Source organism: Filicampus tigris, chromosome 14 (genome assembly GCF_054856515.1).
Source record: "Filicampus tigris isolate MCC_2025a chromosome 14, RoL_Ftig_1.0, whole genome shotgun sequence".
Taxonomy (NCBI): Eukaryota; Metazoa; Chordata; class Actinopteri; order Syngnathiformes; family Syngnathidae; genus Filicampus; species Filicampus tigris.
In genome coordinates this window covers 14,263,857-14,291,657 of record NC_141230.1, presented here as the reverse complement: position 1 = coordinate 14,291,657, position 27,801 = coordinate 14,263,857, and the positions used below count along the sequence as shown (strand labels likewise).

Sequence of the window (27,801 nt, the reverse complement as noted above, 5' to 3'; positions counted from 1 at the left end):
GTAGGGCTGCTCGATTATGGACAAAAATGTGAATCACGATTATTTTAGTAAGAACTGAAATCATAATTATTCAAAGGATCGTTTTTTTTTTTTGGCACAAAACAAGAACATGTTTAAATGTAAAAAGACAAATGCAATGACCAAACAAATTAATTAAAAAAAAAAAAAAAAGTATGAATTCAAGTATGATGTGCTTGACAAACAAATAGTGCGTTGGATATAAATGAATATTAATAATCGTTTTTTACAGTTATGCCAATTTTAATCGTGGAGTGTAATAATCTTAATCGTAATGGCTTTTCGATTAATTACACAGCTCTACATCACTGTACGTAAAATGTGCAGGGCTACTGGCCGCATGTGATGAAGTAACACGCGCACATGCACACACGCACAGTCAGGATGGGAATGCACATTGGTGTCAGGTCACCTTTTGGACATGACTGATTATGTTTCATCATTAATCTATCAGAATGAAATCTAGGTCAAAGACACAACGATCATCAAACATGTCTGACAGGCTTCATACACAACAACAAAGAAATGAACATCAACATTATTGCTCTGTTTGGAATTGGATTAACACTAAGATTAATGAAGACAAGTAATGGCTTTGGGCTGAAACAGCATCATTGTTAATGACAGATTGGCCAAATTATTATTCCCTCGCTTATATTACCATTGTAGTAATACACCAATTTTGATTCAAAAGAAAATTGCTTTCAAAGCAGGATAAACAAGCAAATGAGTGATGTCGAAAAATGGTGTAAATGTCCAATTTGAAAACATCTTTCTATTAGGCAAGATTTACACTGCATGGTTTGAGTGACACAATTCTTTTTTTTTTTTTTCTTTGAAGTGGCAGAATTCTGATCTTCAGATTGGAACGCAATTCGATATGTATCGTTTGCGTTTTAGCCATGGGGGAAAACGAAAATCTGAAAAACTCCAAGGTTGAAAAACAATTTCAGCATTGGTATACTGTAGTTGTGTCTTTGCAATTGTTCAGCAATTACCACAAAACATGAATAATGTAGTTGGAAACAACTTTTCTGAATTCTGTCATCAGTGTAAACAACCATATCGGAAATGCATCACTTGCCATGTACACGGAATTTGACAGAAATATCCTTTATCGGCATAAAACCTGAATTTTGACCTGCAGAGTAAATCCAGCCTTACGTCATCCTTTCGGACCCATGAACTAACATTGACCAGTTTACCATAAATTTCATTCACTACAAAAGCTCAGCATCAAATCTGCATCCACAAAAAATGAGAATGCTCAGTTTTATCATATCCAGCAGGAGGTTTATCATCGAGGTCACCGTTTCCCAAGAGCTGTTCGCTAATATTTGAAACATCCCGTTTAGACAAAAGAGCCTCATTAAGAAGCACGGTGCACCCTTAACACTAACCACCATGCAAAGTTACTTCAACAATAAACAGCAAAAAGTGACAGACGATTAGCATCCTCAGAGGTGAACTCACGGCACCATCTGCAGTCCCCATTAGTTTACACTGTCCGATAATTAATTAACTGTTTTGTACCAGCAGAGCAACACAATGAGGAGCAGTTACATAAATAAGAGTCAACCCTGCTACACTAACTCAACTTGATTTTTTTCTCTCCCATCTGCCTTCCTTTGCTTTCCTCTTTACAACTCAAGATAGCCTTAAAACAAGGGTGCACAATGAAAACAAAGGGTTTAATGTACCCCCTTCCAAAATCACACACACACACGCAATTCACTTATTTTACTGGCTTTCTCCCACTTCAGTGCTTTATGACGCTGTAAAAAAAAGGGAGACAATGGACAAATGGTCATTGAAGAACAGCCTCTGCAGTGAGTGTTAAGTAGTCACAGTCAGTCATTAAGTCAGTCAATAAGCTCACGTCATGGTCACAGAAGTCCCTTTGACTCTGAGATTGCACCACACTGCCATAAAAAGTCAGCTGCAAACAGACCGCAACCTGGCTTGCACACACGCAACTTAAGACCAGAGAGGCGACACACCAGAGTGTGGACGTATAGAAATAGATAAATACGTTCCATATACTGTAGCTACCTGCTGTTAGCTAACATGAGATACCATTGTGGCTACAATTAAACGATGCATAAGTGGCTCATCACAAGTTCGTCTTATCAGACAGAATCAGGAACTCAAAGCTTTTTTTTTTTTTTTTAATTGTTTTTTTTTTCACCACTATACATATGTATTTTGTTCTCATTTTTGAATCACAGTCCTGCTAGAGAGGGCCACAATTTTTCATCAGTGTTACTGGGGGGTTGGGGGGTAAAATAGGAGCATGAACCTCCAAACCAGATGTATGACAAAACTGCAATTTTAAATATGGATAAAATAGAGTCCAAAACATGTGCCCTTATTCATTTGTGACCATCCATTTTTCAGTGCATGTCCAGTATGAAAGATCCAGAATCCTAACCCAATAACCAAAGGTTTGAAGCAAACAAAATAATCACATGCAGTAATTCATTTCCAGTGCTCTCCTGCGTAAAAAAATACAATTCAAGGATGGCACAAGCCTGCTGAGCAAAAAACAGTGATTGAACTAATTTACACAAAATTCAACTCACTCAAAATTTTACAAATATTGAGGTACTGTTTGTCTTGCATATCATGACAAATCCGCACCAAAAATATTAGGCTTACTCAGGTTGTATTAGAACCAGTGTAAGACATGTCTGCCATCTAGTGGCGATTGGTGCAATTACAACTTGAAACTACAGTCAGCCTTGCATATCCACAGTTCACACCCGCAGATTCGCGTCTTTGTGGAATTTTTCCTTTTTTTAAATTCTCAATATTCTTTCATCATTTGGATTTTTCCCATTTTTTTTTTTCTGGAATTTCTTTACCCATTTCCTCCCGTTTTTTCATGAAAAACGCATCGTGAATGTTTATCAGTGTTTTTCAACAATTCTTTTGGGGTTTGTAAAAAAAAACAAAAAAAAAACACACACACACACAAATCGAATTTGGGCCATGTGCAGCTAGTTTGCTCTGCAAGCACAAATGTGTGAAGCCAACTCCTCCCAAACACTGTCTGCTCTCCCAGGGTGACCCCCTACTGTTGCCCCACTCCATCAAGACTAATGGTTTGTGACTCTTAAGTGCATGCACACACACACACCCACACACACCACAGCCGTGCGAGAAATAACGGTCTTATCTATCCGTCTCAACAATCTGTGCGACCCCTATTACACTTTTATTTGGCTGAACCCTTTCCCAGACGCAAGCGTGGAACAACGCAAGCCAAATAAATAGAAACTCTCGTCCACCCATGATGCCATTTGTCTGAGTCATGTTTGAGGAAAGCAAAACATCCGGACAAGTTCTTCACCACCTGCTCCAAATCGGGATCTCAATTACGCCCCCCCCAGCCCCCCCATGCCCCCAGCGTGTTGTATAGGAACACCAGTCATTTGTGAAGCCGGACGATGTAAAATTATTTTATGATGTCTATATTTTTGTCAGTACTGAATTATTGTCATTAATATTGTTCTGTTGTTGATAGCATCTTACATGTTGCCAATTCACTTTTGCGTCTTTGTTTGAGGCACGCTGAAATGATAATTCTTTAATTAAACCCAATATATGCGGAGAGTGACTCACAAAGACAGATGGTCGATTAATAGAAGTGAAATAAAGACAATTAATTAAAACAACCCTGAGGAATGCCTATTGTTTGTGTGCGCGTGTGTGAGGGGGGTGTAACAGTTTTAAAAAAAAATGGATTCTCAATCACACGCCCTTGTACACTGTTGGACCGGTACTGTGGTACCGATGGACTCAGATGGAGCGACAGCCTGACTGACTGCCCGAACGACCGACAGACAGAAACAGCAGCAAGCATTCCTGGTCAAACTCAAATGTATTTATGGTTAAAATGGGAGAGGAGGGAGACATTCACAGGTGATAGAAAAAAAAAAAAAAAAAAAAGTGTGCGGTGTGCGCGTGTGTCTTTTAAAGCGCTGTAAGGATAATTTCACCAATCATCAGTCATTTCAGTATCAAAGGAGTGTGAAGAAAAGCTTTTTAAATAGCAGACTAATTGTTTTAATGGTGTGTTGCACTCACTCTCTCTCTCCCATTCAAAGCCTCTGTTCTCTTTTCTCGCTGTATTCTAATGACCTGCTCCCATCTTTGTGTCTTTTCTTCTCGCATAAGGACACATTTGTGAGTGACAGGTTGATGAGAAGTGTTTTTTTTTTTTGTTTTTTTTCAACAGACAAAAGGCAAGAATGCCAAAGTTGACGCCCCATTACAAACATTACACACACTTTTGCGGGCGGGTAATTTTCGTCATTTTTAGGGGTTAGGCGGTGAAATGCAGAAGAGCAAAGGCTGATGTGTAGGTGCATCAGTCAATTAGTCACAACATGCCATTCATGCCGCTCTATTTTCTCTCCCCCTCGTAGGGAAAGAAATATGTCAGCTGTCTGGGCTCATGTACACAAAACGCACGCGGGGCGCAATTGTGCACGAGGACTGGAAGACTGACGGATTGTCAAGTGACATCAATCAGTCAAGTCTGTTTTTAACGCTCTATATCTTAAATCATCAAGAGAAACCTTCGACAGCAGGTAAGCTGGAGACTATTTCAGCTGACTTTGGGTGAGAGGCGGTGGTAATGAGAAAGTAAAAAGCCCACAGAGAGAATAGGAGAACGAGAATGGGAACAGGACAAGGGGGAAGTCAAGCTGCAAGTGCAATAAAAAGCTATTGACCAATCATAAATCACCACATCTCTGCTGCACGTTGGCCTTCAAGCGAGTCCACACTAAGTGTTTCATTAACTGACCAGTCAGCTGACCACTAAGAGAGAGAAAGGTCAAAAAGTGGAAAGAAGATGCAGACGGACATGGAGACTGACAGACGCCCACACATGCACAGCAAAATTTGCAGTGTTAATTCAACACTTATAGAGTTCAATTTAACACTGTGTCTGAGCATATTTGGGCCTTATCTGAATTGGTGTTCAACTAACTGTTGACAAAGTGTAAAAAAAACAAAAACAAAAAAACCAGTTAGAATAACCCAAAACTGAGTGCATATTTTACACTGGCTAACACGGTACAGTGTTAATACAATTTAACACCACATGGTAAATAACTCTGAAGAGAGTAAATATGACTCTTGCCGGTGTTTATTTACTTAAATGGACACGGTCTTTTAATTCTTAAGGCAATTGTGTTACGGCACAAAAGTGTGACTCACTTTTCCCTGTGAGGGTTCGCTGCAGCAAGTCACTCACATGATACGTTTGGCATAGATTTTACTCTGGCTGCCCCTCCTGACACAACTATCCAACATTCAACTTACTACAACTTCAGTACATAAAACTTTCTAAAACGGCGACCACCTCCAGCCCGCCCAAACCCAATCTTCAATCCATTCTGCTGGGTCAAAATAATTAACCCAACCTCGGGTAAAAGTAACCCCATCTGCTCAAAAATCCAAAGCTACCCAGTGAGGGCGTCAGGAAAACCACCCATATTTTTTGGGAGTGTGGGGCAGCACGGTAGGATATGTCGGAAGCGTGTCTGCCGAATTTCATTCCCGCCATGTTTTCATGGGTTCTATCCAGATACGCCGGCTTCCTCCAAGATTTCCAAAACACACGTCAGGTCCAGTGAAGACTGGAAATTGTCCTGAGGTGGGAATGTGAATGCTTGTTTGTTGAAATGTGCTCCGCGATTGACTAGCGACCGGTTGAAGGTCACGAACCAACGGCCACTAACTGTAACTGGTAGACTTTACCATATTGAAGCGAATAAAGAAAAAATGGTCATATGTGATGAATTACGAAAAAGTCTTATCCAGTATAAGCTCCACATTGCTGCCATATTTACTTTGAACTCGGAGTAATTACATTGAAAAGTATCAAGCACCTTCCTCTTATCCGGGTCATTGCAAATAAAATGATTTGTTTTGGGCTGAAAGCAAACGAACACTTGCCGTGAAATGGATCTGTGTGCAGAGTAGAAACAGCTGAGAGATTAGGTGGACTAGCGGAGAAGAATAGCTCATTAATATGTCCGGGTGTGTGTTTATTCTTATTATTCATTCATGGGGTTGCTAAGAAACGACAAAGCCAGCTGAGGAGCAAGCACCGCGCTCAACCTTTGTTGCCCTCCCTCATTTATTAACACATGTGCAAAACACACATGCAAACACACACAAACGGGGCCGACGTGTAATCTGCAACACAACACGAGCGCGAGGCCCCGCGCGCCCTCGCTCGTGTTAACGTGCGGCGCTTTTGTTTGTTCGGAGGCAGGCTGACGAATCGGCTTCCTCTCCTCCTACACACGACTCAACGGGAGCATCCAAGCAAAGTATCATCGTCATCATTTTGGCCATCGTGTCCTCACACACAAACGCCGTTTGGTTCCATAGTAGGACGTGACCTCATTGAGCGATCAAACCAAGTGACGATACTTTGATGTCCTTTGGGAGGAACTGACATGAAAAGGGATAGGAGAATTTGTAACAGAGGGTCTTTTTGCCCCGTTTGAAATGTGCATGCACCATAACGTGCTCCTGATCAATTAGTGAAAGCCACAGGTGTCAAACTCAAGGCCCGGGGAGCAGATGCCAGCGCAATGAACATTTACGGCAACTGATCTGTATGGAGTTCAGTTTGGTATTTCATACTGATTTAAATTTCTACCCAGAATGTCACAAAATCAGAAGCGCCTCAAGCAAGTAAAAAATTCCTTTTGTCAGAGAGCCTCCCGCCCCCCAAAAAAAGTCTGGTGATCAGCTCAAATACACACATCAACTCCCTGAACAGTGGTGAGAACCGAGCTCCACGAGAGACAGAGCCTCCACGGGCGATCAGCGCTGTCTGGAGACGGACAGGAGGTTCAGTCAAGAGCAACGGTCCATGACCTGTCTGGACAAACACACACACAAAGCAGAAACACGGCCACTCGTAGCTTATTATCACCTGGCCGGAACACGCACCGTTAACCGCCTAGGAAACACACACACGCCTGGCTCGAGCACCGGTGTGGTCCAAGGGTCACTCGGCAAGGGTTGACCCATATCTCGAGGAATGCTTGTGCGCATATATTTGCAAGCTTGCCATGTTTGATGTAAGCGTGTGCGTGAGCGTGCGTAGGCCGCCGCCATCGATTCTCACAGCGTGTCACACACGGCCGGCTGAGCAGCTACAGGAAAGGGGAAATGGGAGGATTCCGAGTGTGACGGCGAAGGCGGCGTTTAGGCGAGTAAACGCTTGTGTTTGTGTGCGATCGCCGGCCGTATTTCCTCGCCAGTCTGCCGGGTTGCACGGGTCAGCGAGTTGGGCTGCGTACAATGCGCGCAGACAATCGAGCATCGTGGCGCCCCCCCCCCCCCTCCCTCCCCCCACTCCTTGTCTGTTTACACCACGTGATGTCGCAGACAGAGAAGACTCAGTGTCGATGGTTGTAACTCAGAGTGAAGAATGAATTTCGCCAAGGGAGGTGAATTGATGTGATGTGCTGAGTCAGCAGCAGCCTTCTCTACAAGTCGCGATCACTGAATACAGCCTGAAATCTGTTGATCTCAACACTTCAAGGACATTGAGCTGAATGAGACTGCTACAGGCTTTTGGGATCAACACCATCCATCCATTATCGATACCGCTTCTCCTCACAAGGGTCGCGGGGCGTGCTGGAGCCTATCCCAGCTGTCTTCGGGTAGTAGCCGGGGGACACCCTGAATCGGTTGCCAGCCGATCGCAGGGCACACAGAGACAAACATCCGCACTCACAATCACACCTAGGGGCAATTTAGAGAGTCCAATCAACTTACCATGCATGTTTTTGGAATGTGGGAGGAAACCGGAGAACCCGGAGAAAACCCACGCAGGCACGGGGAGAACATGCAAACTCCACACAGGGAGGCCGGAGCCGGGATCGAACCCACGACCTCTGAACTGTGAGGCGGACCTGCTAACCAGTCCACCACCGTGCCGCCCGGATCAACAACATCTCTGACACTTTATTTTGTCATTTTGTCAATTCTGTCGACTGAAAATGACATCACAACTGCTCAGGGAACGACCAATCACGGCTCACCTGTTTTCTGAAGCTGAGCCGTGATTGGTCGTTACCTGAGCAGTTGTGATGTCATTTTCAGTCGACAGAAGTGACAAAATGGCCGCTCCCTGAAATGGCTAAAAACGGGTGGATTCTGCTGCTTAACTCATATTAATCAGAATGTCGTGTTTCAACTAGTGGGCCTGCTGGGAACATATTCTTGAAAAAAATATGTTTGGCTTGATTTCCCCCTTTAAATTCAAACATGCATGAAAAGTTGACAAAATCCATAATGCCGAACCTATTTACATTATGCGTGACTTTGAAGTCTTTGTTTTCCAAATCGTACCTCTTTTAGGCACTACATCACGGGTGTCAAACTCAAAGCCGGTGGGCCAGATCCGACCCACAACATCAATTCATGTGGTCCGCGAAGGCAAATCATGTGTGTTGACTTGACATGTTCCTTTCAAACTGTCTTCACTTTTTACACTACATATCGTCGCTCTCCTGTGAAAAACACTTATCTCCAATTTTGGAAACTTTTTAAAATTTTCACTTTAATGCGATGTCTGTAACGCGGAAACATGATTCATGTAAAAATAAGAAAATGAAAAAAAAAATGGAGAAGTGTTTTTCACATGACAGCGACGATTTGAGATCTTGCAAGCATTGTTACCAATCCCTGCACAAAATGAATTGAAAAATAGTTGAACAAACTACTTACTGGCTTCTGATTCCAAAACCAGTTAGCTGTGTATATGTGTTAATATAAGGCAATCATACATTTATATAAGTTCGCAGTCGTAACGGCCCTCAGTGGGTCACCAAAACTATGATGTGATCCGCCACAAAAATGAATTTGACACCCCTGCACTACATGAAGATCCTAACTCATTTCAACATTGTTTCTTGGCAAGATGACGTCAAACAGATACTTCTCGAGTCGATGTGTTTTGGTGAGATGGCTGGGACAGAGGACACAGGCACACACAGTACATCCCACAATGCAATGCACAACCTTGTACCGGTGCCTTCCACTGGCTATCCGTGGATTCCGTCCTCCGTTGCAGCGCGGCTGCCTGAGAGGGCGGGCGCCTCGCCGCCTGCTCGGTGCATCTGGACTGTAACTCGCTCGAGGCTCCGCCCACATCCACATTCACGTGTGCTAGTATTCGACTTGCTGTACGTTGTGCATTCATATGTGCCCGTTTACTGATTCCCCCCCCCCCAAATCTATACTATGCTCCGCTATAGAAGCTTAATCTGGGGCTGTTTTTCAGAGAAAACGGGGCGCTATAAAAGCTGACCCGGTGGGCTCCCGTTCTGTACCCCGCTGTTGATCATTGTATTTTCTGTCTCTTGAAAGGGTTGTGTTCGTTCCATTTCATTGCACCTTGTAGTACAGGGACAATAAAGCTATTCTGATTTTTTATATTATACAGGACTTTGACCTGAGCACAAAACAGTGACTAGATGAGTTTTTCAGCGAATAATGGAAGAGAGGTCTCAAAATGAATATCCAGTCTGCAGAGGAGCCTTGTTTACTGTTTTGAATTTTGCTTCTCTCAAAAAGTATTTGTATCTGCATCACAGACTACAACACGGCCATGCAACAGTTACACTCAAGGCGTATTAAGAGAATTTTCTTGATTTCTACAGCATAGTTATTGTACAGGAGCCAGATAAGTAGGATAAATATGCGGCTAAATATGCCATTCTTAGTGGGTGCTTTTTCAAGTCATATAACTTTGCACTTTTGACTTGATATGCAAAGCGCGTGTAGGCGGGATCAAATTGATGCGAAGTGAGTCACTGACTGGCTGGAATGAAACAGAACAAAACCAATTCTTTTTAGCTAGTGCAAAGAAAGGTGATATAACTCATTTAAAGGCCATACAGATATGAGGGAAATAAAGCCAAAACAACAAGAAAGAAAGATGGACAGGCACAAACGAAAACGAACGAAAAGTGAATAAATCATCCTTTGAATTGGATTTGAAAGTGAGAAGAATGCTGGGGAACAGTAAAAACAAACTGGACCCAAGCAGTTATTTACACTCTGCATCCCTATTAAGTCAAATAGGCCACTTTAATGGGCTTGGCATTTGAGTATAATTAGCTACGGAAAAGCTCCAGTAAGTGTCCTGCAGAATGTGTGCAGGTGAGTGCGCACACTCATGGACACACACATGCAGAATATTGTGTGTGTGTGTGTGTGTGTGTGTGTGTGTGTGTGAGGCTTCTAGAAATTGTGTCCGTTTGCGTCCAGAGCCGCGCACGAGACACGCGTTTGCTCACTTTCCTTTTAGACCGTAGTGCCGTCTGCCTCCACGCTGCACTTTGTCTAAACACAACAATCTGGAAGCCTTCATCCAGCTTGTGAACGTTAACATGCAGTTGGCCTACAGAAGTGGGTGGCTATCGCCGCGAGGCAGAGGAGGAGTGAAGTGGACGAGATGAAGAGCAGAGGAAAAGAAGAAATAGAGTTTGTGTGCCAGGAGTGGAAAGTGATTAGTGTGAAGGGCCCAACAGAAGTCAGGATGTGGAATGCAGCCGTTTGGCGCATAAGCAGGGAAACTCCCTCTGTGGTTAGGTTCGAAGTTTTAACATCTTAACCTTTTTTTTTTTTTTTTCTTTTTAAACGTTTGAGAGTTTACTGCTTACTCGCTCTTGAAGTGTGTAGCGTACTCGAGATGAACAGCACAGCGCAACATAGACTAGGAGATTGAACAACTAAAAGATATTTTAGTCCTCTACATTGTAATCAAAGTTAATTAATCAGTGATGTCATATGGGGAAGGGGGTTGGGGGGGGGTCCATGCGCAACGATAATTATTTGTCGATGGGGGCAGCGGGATGGCCCTGATGTGTGACAATTTTATCCGGGAATGGGGAATGGACCGGCCGTACAGGAGTTCTCCTGAAACCCCCGAAGGCCACCACACCCCCGATAGCGAAAGCTACTTAACCTAACAATTACTCTCTTACACAAGCATCTTATTTTCGTACTCCTGGACCCGATGATGAATGAAGACGTATGAAGACTACATACTGTTTGAAGATGTGTTGCCTTGCTGGGTATTCGGACTGCTGAAAAATATAAAGAAAAAGACTTTTTGAGAGAATTCAACGGAGATGAAATTATCCTTATTTTAGTATACCGTTTACATACTTTTGGTGTTATTGTTGTTTTAGTTTTGTTGTTTTGTTAACCATGTGCCATTAGATTTTTCTAATGTAAAATATGCACACTGGGTTAAGTCAAAACTCGTAAACACTTGTTTGGAATAATCATTCAAAGGAAATCCGATAATTGGGCCTTTGATCGCAAAAGAGGGAAAAATGCTCAAATTTGGCCTGATGGTCAGCATGCATGTACCTCACTTAAAGTCCCACGCCAGAAGAGATGAAACTCAATCCACACCAGGTGAAAATCATTTCTCACGCTTAATGTTTTGATGTGTGTGTTCTGTAGAAATGCACTCGCACTGTTTGTGTGTCTTAGCGGGGCGAAATGTCCGAGTCAGGGTGTCTGGATAACAGCTCACCTCTCAGGGGATGTCTATGTACACTGTACGTGTATGTGCGAGTGTCGGCTTTATGGCGCAACGCAGAGCAGATCTCCTGTTGAAAAGATCCATTAAATACACATCACTGCACCTTCCCCTAAAATGTGCGCGTGTATGAAAAATAAGCTTGTATAATTGGACACATGGAACAGCTTCTCTCATCCTCATAAAGGCAGCCAACAGGCAGAGAGGATAAATGCTTGGATGTTCAAAATGAGGGAGATGCTTCACTGATCTGTAGGGGGGGGGGAGTAGTCGGTGGTTTCACCCTCACAACTTGTAGTGAGATTAAAAAGTTACTGATCTGTTAAATTAAATCTATGGACAGGTAATAAAGTTTTATATTTCCCCGTACGGAAGAAAGGAGACGAAATGTTCTTTTCCTACTATTATTTCCGAGGTTAAATTTGAATAAAACTCATCATGGACTCACTTAGATGGAGTTGTGTCGTTACAAATCTCTTTGTCGTGTACAGCGGTTGTGATAAAAATAAGAGTGACAATTGGATGACATATGTACGGAAAATACATTTCGATTTAACTCAGGCAAGCTTGTGTTAGCGTACCTGTCAGGCTTGTTTATGTCCTCCTGTCTCTCCGTCTCTGCATTATGTCTGACTGCTACATGACTTGTGTGCGTGTCTGCGTGTGTGTCTCCACACAGCACTTTTTCAGTTAAATAGACATGGAATCTCCACTGAGTTTTAAATGAAACAGTGATTGTCACACTTTGATTGTTTCTATGACATTCAAGCCTTTCCAAACGAGTGACGCTTTGTTACGGAGAATTCATTACATCCCTGTTGACGACACGATATAAATGGGTCTCAGTGACGAAATGAAATAATATTGTTGCTTAAATATCTAACTGATGATACGCTGGCTTGAAATAGGGCTGCCACGATATAAACGATTTTGCTAATCGTCTAATCACTAACAGTAGTCGCGATTACTCGACTAATCGGATAATATTACAGCTTACATTCTTTATGTACAAACTAATCATGAAGACAAGATGATAGTACATTCAACTTGAATTAAACTTTGCAACTCAAGCCATCATTCCTGACATGTTTATAAATAAAGGAGCAATTTAAAGGGATGGCGATACTCTGGCCTTACATTTTTTAGCTGTAATTCTTTAGTGCGTTTTAAAATTGAACCAAAACTATACACTATGCAGAGTTGCACTAATACAGTGAAATTATCTATGAATACCAAAATAAGTACTTGTATACATATTTCACTCTTCTAGGGCACCAAAACTTTTTTTTTTATGGAAGGTAGTGAAATCAGACGAGTAAATTGGGCAAGTGCTCTGTGCTAAAGAAAAACTAAAATAAACACTTGTATTGGTTTTTAATTTTGTGTTAATTTAAACTTTATCAAAAAGGTTTTGTTATTATTTTCACTAGTATGCATAGTTTTAAAGTAGTAAAATGATCTACACAATCGAAATGCGATATGCACCAAAAAAAATCCACTATAACATAGTATATTACAACAAACTTAATTCAGGATTTTATTGTTATGTGATGTGATGAGTGACACATATGTCGTTTTTGTGTTGAGTGCTGATATTCCCCAGTTCATGAACGCATCACTCCGTTCGCGAGTGAGAGAGGGAGCAAGCGTGCGCGTCCTGCTTCGATGTCCACCACGGGCATAAAGACACAGAGTTTTGGTTGTTAATCAACGCAAGATTTACTGAATAATGGCTGCTTAATTCATAAAAGATGCCACGACGTGTTAGCACACCAAATAGGAGCGTTACATCAAACACACCGTAACGTGTGTATGCTAACTGCAGCTAGCTTCTAGACACAACTGTGCCTATGTCAGATATGAAATCAGGCATAATCCATAACTAGCTTCCTTTTTTTTAAATGATTGGACCTGTCCATCGTGCTGCCATGAAAGGCAGGTTTGCATTGTATTGAGTATATTTGGTGAAATGCGCCGTAACCTTTGGACTCTGTTGCCAACACGAATTAGCCCTTACAGTGTAAGGCTTACACTACTTTATTCGCAATGCTTCTGTTTACATCACCCGGATTACCACCGATGCGCATGTGCATTGCAGCCAGCGGGATAAGAGCGAGACGCCGCAGTTTCAAAAGAAAAACAATGTGCCAAAAAAATAAATATATAAATAAACGACGCGTCAACGATTACAATTAATTGTCGACGATTTTGATCGTCGACGTCGTCGTGATTTGTCGACTAATCATGGCAGCCCTAGCTTGAAATAAGACTTAATAGCATCTCTGTCGTTGCCATGGTAAAGGGAGATGTATTTTAAGGTTCTTAAGGTTATGATATGAAAGCACAAATATGTTTTGGTTGTGTTGAACATGAACAGGCCTGTCAAAAAAGGGGAAGGTTTGTTGTCGTCATATCTAGTTTTCAGCGCGATCGACTGCTGAGTGACACCAGATGGATGTACTGTATAAACACTCATTCTGTAGGCGGAGGGACAGACCGACGTGACCGAGTGTCTGCATATAGATGAGCCAAATCAACGTGAAACGCTCTCTGGCTTAATGGATTAGGCTACTTCCATCAGTTCAGTTTGTTGATGTAAAAAAAAAGTGGCAGCCTACAGAAGAGGCCTTCTTCAAACGTGCTGTGGCTCAGGCAACAAGACTTACTCCAAGTTTATGCCCAAATTCCATGAAAAATCTTTTAATACAAAAGCACAAACACAGCGATTATGTTGCCATGTCTGTCAACAAAATGATGACCTCGTTTAAAACTAATGAAGTTCGCCTCTCCAAGTTATGCCTGTCTTGGAGTTTGATTGCTATCTGTTCACTCGTCAAATGGATACATTTCAAACTGTTGCCATCATTAAACCTACAGGTGATATTTCAAGTGACATTTGTTGTATTTTACATCACTAAGAAAGTGATTCTTAAAGTGTGGTACGTGTACCACTAGTGTATGGGAAAGGATCACTAGCTAAGCAAAGCTCAGTTGTATTTAACTTTTAAGTTCAAAACATTTGCATTTACCCGTACTTTAAGAGCCGAGCCGTTTGTTTTTAAACGTAACTTTTAATTGAATCAATATTTAAATACAGATTTTATTTTCATCAAAACACAATGTTAAAGTTCACACTGCATATTTACAGTAATTTACATAATAAAATACAATAATCTCATTTTTGGTAAACACTGGCCTACAATGACTTTTTTAATGTCGGTCATGATATAGATATAAGAGCCAATGACGCGTTTGACAGGTGTCAAACGCAAGATCCACCAGCCACATAATTTTATATGGCCTGGGAAATAAATTATGTCGACTCATGTTTCTTGTTAAAATACCAAATTTGCAAGTTGTCTTCACTTTACAAATGTTGAGATATTACAAGCATTTTTAGCAAGTTAACAATCCCTCTTTTAAAGTAAATGTAACAGTTTGGACTGGCATCTGATTTCAAAACTAGTTGTTAATCAATTTGTTGTTTTTATGTAATACGAGGTGATCATACATTTATTTGGATTCACAGTCAAAGGAAACCGGTTTGTCGTGGCCTGTGACAAAAATGAATTTGACACTCCTAGCGTTAGAGAACCAACACTTCTTCTCAGTCATCCACATGGCCTCTCCGACATGACAATGAAGGTGAATTTGTTAACACTGCTTAGAACGTGCAGCAGCTTACCTGACGTTAACTTCCGCTTTATATTTTCTCCTTTTCTTCCCACCGTCCTTTCACAAAAAGAAAAAAACAGGAGTTATTCCTTTCAGGTTGGCTGGAGTGAGGTCAAGTAAAGATGCAGAGACTGCTGCAAATTTTAATACATACAAACATGATGACTGTCAGATTGTTTGAATCAGTGTAAATTGCACAGTAAATATCAGAGCTGGGCATTCCACCTAGCCGATGGACCGGTCCGTCTATCCACCTATGACGGCCGCCCATTTTGCCGGCGACAAACGATAAACGTGAAAAGTAAAAAAAAAAAAAAAAAAAAAGATGGATTAAGCATAAACGGAAGCGGATTTTCGCCCATCTATGTAATCGTCTACAACCTGACATTGATGATTATGGAGTCGTTTGATACAGGTAAATTTGCTGCTTGATTCGTGTATTTTACCTCAGGCATGTTTTTGGTCAGCTAAAGGGTTCTAATAGTGTAATAGTGTTTCTTTGGCATGTGCATGTGAGGCTTTGTAAAGCTCTTTGGGAAGAATGATGTAGATACATAAAATAACCGCATAATAGTGCACTATCTGTTCGAATATGACGTGTTTTTTTAGGGGAGGGGGATTAGACGGATAGATGGATAGACGGATCAAAGTTTAGAGGTAGTTGGTCGCAGTTTTCAGTCGGAAATGCTAACGGAAGCCCACTTAAAATCATAAGCGGACCGGCCCATCGGCAGATACTATTTTTCCGGCCAAACAAAATGTCAGATAAACGGACAACGGAAGGATACCCCGGCTGTAGGCGGAAGGCGATAAATGGACCCCAATTTTTTGTAAAATGCCCAGCTCTGGTAACTATACATATGAACACAATCGATTTCACACATTAATTGAACTGCATGACATTGTAGTATGACATACAATTCTGACCAAAAGTATCTTAAAAATAAACATGTTTCACTTGTTCAGAGAAAATAACAATGAAAGCATGTATTTTTGGGGTCAAGGTAATACCTGCAAGCGTGCTCTATATCTATACCATATTCATGAAATAATAGAGGGCATGAGGTCCGTGCTTGTGCTCATTTTCTTCTTAATTGACCTTTTCCATGTGCCTCATTGGAATATCATGACCTCTTTTCAGCATCACAGTGATTGACAAAATGTGATTAAAGTCGGCATTCGGTTATATAAAAGGCTCATCTGTCAATGAGCGAACTAATGCCGTTCATTAGGGTTCACCTCATTTCACTGGAACAATTTGCTGACTCAAAGAAAAGTGTTATTTGGGTTGTTTGTGTTAAGGCAAAACTATTGAAGACAATTAGCCTAGCAAAAGGACAATGTGTTTTTTTATGAATGGCCATCATTAAGACAAGTAGATGAAGCCTGTGGATACAAAAGAAATCCTAAAATCTGTGATCAGGATACACACATCGATAATCAGGCAGGATTGGTTGTTTTCAGGTCTCAACATGGATGTAAACGTTTCCGTCAAAATGATATGACCAATGACGAAATTGTTACTACATTCATTGATGAATAATGTATGTTTGAGGGAATAAAAACTAAAAAATGTCTCCCCTTAAAAACAAGACAGTCGCACGTCTTGGAAGCAACCCAGTTGGCCATGTCAAAAACAGCAGCTAATCCTCCTCCAGTCGTACTCGTTATCCTTTTAAACTGCTTTATCCATATTTAATGCTTCTTTTCATCCTGCACTCGCTCGTTTCTTGGACAGCAATCCAAGCACTGGTCGCATGGCCACAAAACACGCATGATGTAACCCAGACGCATCCAAGTGCCTCGACAGCCACACATTTGACATTTGATCTACTTAAAATGAAGCACTGTGTTAAAAATGTGGATGGATGCATATAGAGAAATACAGATGAAGAAAGAAATAGTTTCTGCGAGAGAAAAAAACAAATATAGAGCAACAGGGGGGACATGTGGTCGGTTCTGACCTGATAAACAGCCGAAGCTCTCTGCTCTGCCGGTCCTATTCCGTACAAGCCTTCCAGGGGATCAAATGGATTTTAGCAAAGAATCTGTCCCCCATTTCACCATGCCATCTCATGGCACTTTCTGTGAGAAGATCAGCTTATGAATCAACAGTGGCCAGCACTGGACTTGGCCATCTGGAGGTTTGAGGGTTTTGCAGAGGCTGCCCTGAGGTCTGGCTAACTTCTTTGGTTTCACTTCATAGACATCAAGTCAGACTTCAATTCTTTCGTTATCACAAGTTTGAAATGTACAATGGCCCTCAGTGGAGAGAAGACCAAGGCCAGCAAGGATTATGTGGAAATCGGCTATATAGATTTTAGGGGAAACCTACTAACTAACCAACAAACAACATACTGTAACGCCTCCGGTCTCAGGCTTTTACATTTGACGGAGGTAATAAATCTTTAAAAATGGTCTTCCTCAAATTGAAATTTAGCCATCCACCTATTTTCTACACTGCTTATTAAACATGGGATGGTTAATGCTTTCATGGTTTAACACAGTTTTAAGTCCCATTTTCAAAACCGCCAATACGTTTTATCAGTTTTAAGAGAATTTTTTTGTGTGCGTTCTAAGTGTGGACAAAAGGACAACTCCTCAACCTCCTGATGATGCGAGCAGTATGCCCTACGACTTTTCCTCTTTTGGGACTTTTTTGAGTATGGCAGCGTAGTAGAGGAAATATGCGGCTGCTAGAGGAGGCAATACTTCTAATGCGATATCACAGTCATAAGAGCGCCACCCATCAAATTCAAGCTAATGTTAATACACAAATATAACTGTCTCAAAATGGATGCTTACAACCACCTACGAGTTAGCACGTCTACAACTGGTGAAATAAATACAATAGGTAGAGTTGCTACCAAGGCAGATAACAAAGCTAACTGGCATAGCTAAAATTAGCTCATCTCCACTCTGAGGTTATTTCAGAAAGTGAAGAAGTATTTTTACTGTTGAACTACATTTTGAATTTGTACAGCAAAATTACATTGTTTTTCTTTATACACCAAACTTCCGAAGTACCAAATATTGTACTGTATATGCTATGTAAAAATAAAATAGTATCAATGGAAATAAAGTAGTTTTTTTTCCCCCAACAACATTTGAAAATACATTTGAGATCTGCAATCGCAATACCAGTGACAGAGACAGTGAAACCGCCATATTTTTGCTCACAGCATCATAATCTGATACTGGCCCTTGCCTACTGCTTATCCCAAATAACTTCAGGCGAAAGCCAGACTACACTCTAGAGTAGATAAATTACAGGGCACATATAGAAACAAACAACCATTCACTCTTACATTGACACCGCCACTGAGTGGGAACTGAACCTGCACTACCTGCACGGAAGTCAGCTGAACTGACCACTACATCACGAGTGGCTAGATGGACAATCGTGACTGGCAAAGCACTGAAAAAATGCACAAGCTACGAATGCAATGAAACGTGAAATATATACACACACACACACACACATATAAATATATATATATATATATATATATATATATATATATATATATATATATATATATATGTATACGTGTATATATATATATATATATATAGTTTTTTATGACCAAGACACCGGATGGTTACAGTTGACCTGGTCTGTGTGTGCGCGAGTGTGTGTGCCGGACAGGAAAGGGGGAAGCAGCTGCCACTGGAGTTTAAACAAGTCGATGCAGTGTACAGGGGCAAGAGGAAATGTAATTTTTACACACACTTACAGTACATGATGTACCGGGTGCTCTTAATACACTGTCCATGACCCAGTCAGGATGTGAGGATTGGGTATGGCGCGCACACGCACACACACACACACACACACACACACACACACACACACACACACACATAAAGGCCTGGGAATTTCCTGCAATCAACACTTCGCTTTGCCAGTGATTTTTTATCACTTCCTGTTCTGCCACAAAAAGCATAAAGTCATTCTATTAAGGTTGAGAGTTAATTGAACACCTTTTTACAGAAAACAAATGGTAGAAGATTAAACAAAAGCAGCACGTAACTGACCCTTTAGCATCTCACAAAGTTCCCAGCCAGCCATTTTGTGCCACCCAAGTGTTTCATCTTTGTGTCTAAGGATAATTAGTTTCATTTGGTCCCAGTCAGATCCCTGTCAAACCTAGCAACTACTTTGCTTGTTGAAAGCTGTCTATCCTCAGAGGCCGAACCAAAAGAACTGCATGTTTGCATTTTCTTGTTAAGGTACCAACTGCAACGGAAGGAAAACAAAAAGTGCCCATTTTGTTGAATTTATCAACGAGTCATGCTGCCATGATGTCACCCAATTTACGAAACTGACTGCATTCCCAATTAAACACCCCATGATCAGGATTTACTGACTCAAACTGTATTGTGGAGAACCAAAATGAACTGGAATGCTTGGTGGAAATGTGGTTTTAGTACAAATGGCGGAAAGGTGCCACTAGTAGAAGAATTTAACTTTGCCAGTTACTAGGAAAGTCAAATTTATTCATATAGCCCTTAATCATACAGGCCCACAATTTACAAAAATGAATGACATCCCCGATTTTAGTAGCCCCCCATCTGGGAAATGAACAACTCAGAGAAAACCCAGGGAAGAGAAGCGGCAGTAAAACAGGCCAAAATCCAGAATGTGGTTTTGGACTATGCCTGTACTGCATTTCATTGGCCTGTTGCTATAGCGACATTCGAGTCCATCAGTCTCTTCACCACACAGACCACTTCAACACAAAAATATGCCCAAAACATGGCGCAAGCAGGTTCCAATTTGAGACTGATGACTTTGAATGGGGAAAAACTGAGTTCATCGTTTTCCACTGTTCAAACAACGCTAATGGAATATGACACCATCACCAGGCACGGCAACAATTTGGGAATTTTTTGTCCCAAAGTAATTTTTCCTCTGAGGCAGCCAAATCATGGCCTATGGTCCCACATATTCCTGGACTTTGTTACTGGTCTGTCACCTTTAAAAGGGAAACCGTCATCATGTCAGGTTTTTTTTTTTTTTTTTAAAGCCTACAAATTATATTCCTTTGCCAAAACCTCCAACTGCTTAAGTGAAAGTTGAAACTTTTCTTAGAGCATGCATTTCCTTAACGTGGCCTCCCAAGAGACACACTTCACCTCCTCTTTCTGGAAAGAATTTCATTGTTGAACGCTTCTGCTCATCTGTCTTCTGGGTTTCATTCTCAATCCAACAGTTAAAACCGAAAAAGCAGAATTTGCTGTGTATGGAAGTCCCCCCCCCAACAGACCCCCTCCTGGGCCAAGCAGCTGTTGCGGACTGAATACTATTATACTACTACATCACTGGATAATTTCCCTTCCATTGCTGTCACACTTGGCCGAGTGCCTACTGACCTCTTCTCAGGACATCCAACGGAAGCCTCTCCTCTACTCGCCTACATCCAAATGCTCATCAGGTTTAGTACTCCTCTAGACCCTTAAGTCCAAAAAAGCTGTTTTAGAAAGTCAGAAAAAGTTCATGTATGCTCACGTATTCACCAACTTATCTCCAAAATCCTTGGTTCCATCCGCCATCCATCCACCGCATTTCATCCGAGGTTTTTCTGTCAACAGGAGATTTGATATACTCCTCTGTTGCAGTTTGCACTCAGATGAATATTTATTGGAAATGTCATCGGGCAGAAGGAGATTTGAGAGGAGACTGACAGACAGAAAAAAGAGTACAATAATACAGGGTGTCCACAAATATGGGGCCTGCTTTTTTTTTTTGGGGTCACCCTATAGTGTAAGTCCACAGTAACTTCACATTGGAGTTGTATTTTATGGTCCAGGTGATTTAAGTAAATCGCCATTTTAAAATACTTTAACTCATTATTAACTGTACTTTTTTTCTCATTTGTGTTTCATTTTTAAATTGTGATCATTTAATTTGTATTTCTATTTTTCTTTAACATGTGAGAACTTAAACTGGATAAATATAAACAGGATTGTGTGTCCATTCATCCATGGCAATACCATGCGGCAAAATGAAATCGGACAATATTGAAGATGTAATTTCTATGCAAGATGGGCTTCTCCACATTTTTCTGTTGTCGTTTATTAATGGCTTAATGCCCGCTTCCCCGGGAGACGGATGGGTCCTGGTAGTTGACTTCTTTCTTTGGGGATGATTTAAAGTGCAGGCAGTGTGTACACAAACAAGACTATCGAGGAATTCAAAGGGCCAATACGAGGTGTTTCTGTTGTTGATAAGTATCACCACGCTACGGAACACTTATAAATTGCTTGAGAATTGTTGTTGTGTCAGAATTACTCTTACATTCCTCAGTGACTCTTTTCTACTTATGTGTTTAGATCCCAAATGTGTATTTTGTTTTGTGGCCTGTTTGCGTAGGACTAGAGTGACTCCAAATACTGTAGCAGAGAAAACAAGGTTGTGATTGACTAATTCTGAAATATAGGACTTTTGTGCACCTAGAAAATGTCAGCTCATGAAAAACAGGAGCAAAAACAAAAGTACTGTACTGTATATTTCTCTTCTGTGTAAAAAAAAAAAAAAAAACTCATGCGCAACACATTCTTTTCACATTTGTTGTTTTAAAAAAACAAGTTAACAAAAAAATAAATACAATCAATTAATAATTTCTATATATTTTAGAAAAGGGCGTCCTTTACTCAGTTAGAGATACACTGAGTGAAGAAGGGATGAGGCAATTACAGAAAAAAGGAGAGGACAGGACATGACAGGACAGTCCAAGAACAACACAGTGGTGGGAGTGGCCATGCAGTGCGAATTACAATTTAAGTGAAAATGGGAGTACGGTCCAGGAAAAGAAATGCTATCAAAAGGGTGAGCGTCTTGGTTGAAAGATTTGAGAATCAACAACAAAAGTAAATATCCAGATGGATCCAATGGAAGCACAACAGGTTTTCTTCATTACAGTGCACCATTATGTTTCATTTAAACACACAGCTGAGTGTGTGCGAAACAATGTTACCAATTTTTTTTTTTTTTTTTGTGTGTCTGAAAAAGCACTGTCAATTTTTGGGCAGTCAACGTAATTTAAACAGTAATTGAGGATTTGGGGCTGGTCTAGCAGCTTCCAAACACTGTGTTTACAATCACAACAATCAGCAGTCAAAAACGGGACAAAAAGCAGGTTGTCAAGATGCTAATCATAGCTACTTTGAAACAAAACCCTGGCAAGTAGGCTCATCTGCACACTGGCAGACATGTATTCGGGGAAATACAAATGCCCCTGTCTACTAAGCTTATTAAATGAAATGAATAATTGAAGCATGTCAATCCTGCCATAGGATAGAGCAATTACAGACAAAGTAATAAGTCAGTCAGTGGTTATTTCATGCAGTTTGCCAGTAGTTCAATGATGTACTTTCAGGCTTCGCAAGACCGCATAGTCAGCAAATCCAAGCAGTTATTGTCCCTACAGATGATGTTCGCTCACTTCTACTTTGATTTCATGACTGCAATCATTAACTATATGCTGTATTTTATCAGGAATAACTGAAAGACGTTCTTAATTAAGCACAAGCTGGTGTGTGTGCGTGTTAGACCATTGATCACTGTGTAAATTAGTTCAACCTAGCATACTCACATCAGTCCCGTCAAACTTCAAAATGTGCAGTTCATTTTGATGGCCTTTGAGGACAATTTTCAAAATCCAGAAAATTCACACATACCAAAAAGTTCATTTTCCACCAACAGATTGCATGTTTAATCAATATATTCCACATCAGTCTACACTGTTCAGTGTCATTCCACATGATTTCATTTCATTCGATATCACAATTTGATATTTTTTCATTCAGCATTTCAGCAATCACACGATTTTTCCAGAAATTGCATTTTCTAGTTAATTTATATTTTTATTAAGTATTATATTCTCAAGTCAACTCATCATTAATTATATTATAGAGTACCAGTTTCCTTTAAAAAAAACATGTTGTAAACATTTTTGTTTGTTTTGGTGGGAGGCTGGAACTGGTTAATGGCATTTCTATTCATTTTAGTGGGGAAAGACAATTTCAGATACAAATGTTTTAAGATACAAGCATGGTCACAGAATGAATTGAACTCTTATCTAAAGGCACCACAGTATTACTTCATTTGCTTAATTTTATTCTGGTGGCACTTTTCGCCCCTCGTCAGTGGTACCGCGACATTTCTTCGTAGAATATTCCCCAGGCAAATTGACAACCTGTTAACTCGGAACATTGCACCCATGCTACCACTTTCTGTAGCAGCTAGCGACCCCACAGGTCAGGTTGTAAAGTAACGTTTCATTTGGCAGAGTGTCTTTTTAAAATTGAATATAAAGTAACACACATGCAAAGGGCCATTGAGTTTTCTCACAAACTCACCAGCTATGAAGCAACATTATCAGAGAAATGTCAGTCATCAACAAGCATTTTGGCAATGAAGGTGTCATTTTAGTACCGGTATTTAAATTTCCACAGGGATGTTTGATCCAAACACTCCACAATACACTGCCATAAATCTCCTCAACTCCTGACTTTTGATGCGTTTTAAAACTTGCCATGAGGAGTTAATTGCTATCCATTATAATCAATGTGGAAGTTGCACACAATTTACAGTTCCGCACAATCAAGTGGTACTGACTCAGGCGAATTTAATGCCTTTTACCTTCTGTCCCCATTGGTCAAAAGGTGTGGGATATGCTAATTAAGTCTTGACTGATAAAAAAAATTCCCTCGGCCTCTGTGTTTCATTATGACTAACTTCACTGATTGCTGTCCAAGTCTTGCTCCTTTAGCTCCTGATAACACGGGCAGCTGTGGCAAAATGCTTATTAAAAGAAGTCACATGCAAGCATGCCAGAAAAACTCTAAACTTTGGGCTGCAATCAAAGCACCGGATCTACTTTTTCTAATTGATAATTAGTTGCACGTTAATTTGGGGCCGACATCTATCGCTCTTTACAAAGAGACAACTTATCAGCTTCTTAACGGACTAAAATTGGACTCACCTTGTAGAATATGCAAGGCAGGAGGAAAATCAGTTCTCTCGACTCACACTTAATTAACCTTAACAGATGAGCAGAGCAGAGGTTAGAGTGTATAAAAAGAAGCACAGACAACTTTATATAAAGACATCTGAGCTCGTGTATTGTTTAAACGTTTTTTTTAATGCAAAAAAAGTTTTATATACATGGATATAAAATGTGGTTGGACAATTACAAAAGTGACAGTTACGATACTTTTTTTCATGGATTTTACAAACAATATACTTCATAAAAAAATTATTATTAAATTTGTTCCTTCATACATTGGTTTCGGTGAGCACCAGAAGTCTTAAAAAAAAAAGGACTCCTGGTATGTACCTTTAGGTTATGCCATAAAAAAGCACAGAGCATGCACATAAAATGTTTAAGCAAAGTACGCACTTTTCACAAAAGAGTTAGCTTGTTCATCCGTGTAAAACGTGCTTAAACGCAGACATTTGTGAAACAATCTGCGACTCCATATTAACACAAACATTCATGACAAGAAATGCGTAAAAAAAAAAAAAAAAATAGAAATGAGGAATTAACATATCAGAAAAGTTCCAGGACTGGTGTTACAGACAATTGGGGGTGACAGTGACCCAATTTAAGATTTTTTTTTTCTTTTTTTTTTTTTTTTTTTTAGATACAAGCCGTGGTTCAGCTGATTCTTCGCATTAACTTGCAAGCAAAAATCTGAGATACCTGTGCTGTACGGTGGCAGTGAACTCAACTCATCTCATACTGCCCCCCAAGTGGCCAAGGTGCACACAGCAAAAGAAGCAGCAAAATGTCCATTGAAATGAAGCAAAACATGTGGCAAAACTGTTTAATTATTTGCATTCGTATGTTTTTTTTTAAAAAGCACAATATTATAGAGGATTATTTTTCTTAATAGAAAAAAAAAATAAGGGTGTGGTGGATTTGGGATGCTGGAAAGGATTAATATGGCATTTCCATTCATTTCGATGGGGAAAAGATGATTTGAGACACAAGCGTGCTCAATGAACAAATTAAACTCTTATCTCAGGGCATCACTGAATATCCTTTGTGACACCAGTCGTGGAGTTTTTCTGACACACCTGGTTGGTGACCATTTAGACTAATCACAGACATGTAATGATAGTAAAGTGACTGAATGTAACATTCACATCTCAGTGAAGTGGAGCTCCTCTTCTGTAATCATCTATTGGATCATTTTCTCCAACACTCGTACATTCTCCACGCTCACAGTCATACTGCAATACCTTTTTCAGTAATACCTGTAGTGAAGAGAACTATGATTAACCTTGGCACTAAAATGTATTCCTCCCACTGCAGAGTTACATTTCCATGTTTTACACCAAACTCTCACTCAAACCCTTCTGGGCCACATTCGTGAATCCTGCACTTCATCTTCTGGCCACATTCTCCTCTGTATGCTTAACCGACTCCAACACTACTATTCTATTTCTTAGCCCTCTATTCAATGTATTCGTACCCTCTTAGTTTGGCCAAAATTGACAGGCAAAATTGCTGCCAAAATGAAAGGCTTCTGTGGAGTTTCATCAAAAGCAATTTAGCTGATTCTGAAATGTTTTTTTGTGCATGTATTACCCACTGACATTAATACTGCTCAACTAGAAAAGATGTTAACACAGGTTTGAACGCTTAGTTCTGTGAAGTGACTTTTTAGCAAGTGGTTAAATGGTGTGCCAACACCAAGTGGACTCTCCAGCTCAGTTCCTGTGTGCACTTGAACACATCACCAGGCCAAAGAGGACGTGGACAGATATGACTTTAAAAAAAACAAAAAAAATCCAGTAAACCCTCCCTCCATGATTTTTTTTAGTCTACTTTGTATTCCTCGGCCGTGTTTAGACACTTCTGTAAGACATTCATGTAAACTGTTGAAGAATTCTGGTGAATCTTACTTTGGTGTGCGCGTTCATTATAGCGGCCGTAAAAACGACCAGATGTATTCAATCTCACGTTACTGTATGTTTTGAAAACAACAGTGGTTTTGGCCTTTTTACAACAGTGATATGTCCTTACCGTTGTCATTAATTAAGTTAAGTGGAGTGACTAAACGTTTTCGTACATTCACAAAGATAATTCAAGTTAAAAAAAAACAAAAAAAACTAAATTAAATCGAACTAATTATTGCATCTTCACATTCAATTCTAGTGGTTAAAATTTTGATTCAAATGTGGTAAAATGTTAGGTCGTTACCATTTCAATGCCATCATTCATAAGTGCAGAAAGACAAAGTTTCAGACTTTGCGAGCAAATGTATGCATGCGCAAAACGGCAGATCAGAATGTTGCTACGTGTAAAGTAAACCCAATTAAATCCTGATCATGATGATGGTGCATGATGAAACAATAATGGAGTTCATTTGTAAGCAAAGTGGTGGTCCAACCAGCAGACTGACTGACTGATATTTCCCTCCTGTGAGAGGAGACATGGTTCTAAAGTGACAGTTAGTGTATGTGGTTTGTTAAGGGAGGCAATTACCATGACTTCAAACAAAAGTGATATTGTGTATTGCGGCCTACAATTAACCTCCTTTGTCTAGCTTGGCGGTGTACTTCAAACAGCAGATTGCGTTTGATAGTGACAGAAATCGGAATTCCGCCACAATGAGCTTTGATTTCTGCGGCTTATTGGAGAACTGTATTAAAAGACAATGTGTATTTTCTAATTTCCCTCTCTGGATCCAAATCTACACAGCTGCAGTCATGGCATTCTTTTGTCTTGGGTTGGTTTGGTGTTGATGTTGATGTTGATGTTGCTGTCGTCCACTCTCCCCAGTGTAGCCATAATGTTCTGGACTGGGATCCGCGAGGTGCCTGTAGGAATAGTTTTCTCTTACATAAGAATAGAGATGCCGAGATGGAATTCTGTGGCGTCATTGATGTGTTGGGAAGTAATATCATTTACATAACATTAGCATAAATGTAACTCAAGGCAGGGGGAATTTAAATCGTGTATTCAAAATACGAGGTTCTTGGAACGAATATATGTGCTTATAGCTTAGCCAAAAATATGAATTTCTAAGTTGTGTGCTCAAAAGGACATTGTGATAATATAATGCACTTCCAGCAAAACCGAGACAAAGTACAAACCTACATGCAGAAACACTTGCACATAGGAAAATTATGGAGAAGACCGCCTGAACAAGCTTGTGTCATTAACTTAAAGCATTTGAACACAGTATTATATTCAGGCAAAATACACTACCCTAATATTAAAGACCCTGGAAAGTGAATTTAGAGATTAGTTTCTAAATACAGTATTGTACACATTTCTGAAGATACATGCTGAAAACATGCAAAGACTGAACACTATGTAGGACTCAATTGTGGCGATAGAGTGTTAAACAGTTTTTCAGAATTTCAGTTTTCCATTTTTTTTTTTGCCGTGGATAGTCTGCTGACATGCTTGCTGAAGAGTACCTTGCTGTCGGATAGTGAGCTAGGTGGTGGGAGGCGTCACCAAATTAGTTGCCATACCTAACACTAG

The 27,801-nt window shown here is 40.4% G+C and overlaps 1 protein-coding gene across 2 annotated transcripts in view; it reads right to left on the bottom strand.

The window, feature by feature from the left end:
• Positions 1 to 24,420: 24,420 nt before the first annotated feature.
• LOC147136472 (partitioning defective 3 homolog B-like) overlaps positions 24,421 to 27,801 on the bottom strand; it is a 125,086-nt gene continuing 121,705 nt past the window's right edge. Inside the window, exon 27 of one of the 2 annotated variants that reach the window (XM_086052186.1) lies at positions 24,421 to 27,128. In XM_086052186.1, coding sequence (XP_085908312.1) covers positions 27,002 to 27,128 — 127 coding nt within the window. In that variant the 3' untranslated portion in view covers positions 24,421 to 27,001. The remainder of the gene's footprint in view (positions 27,129 to 27,801) is intronic. The other variant, XM_086052187.1, reaches the window with a different exon arrangement.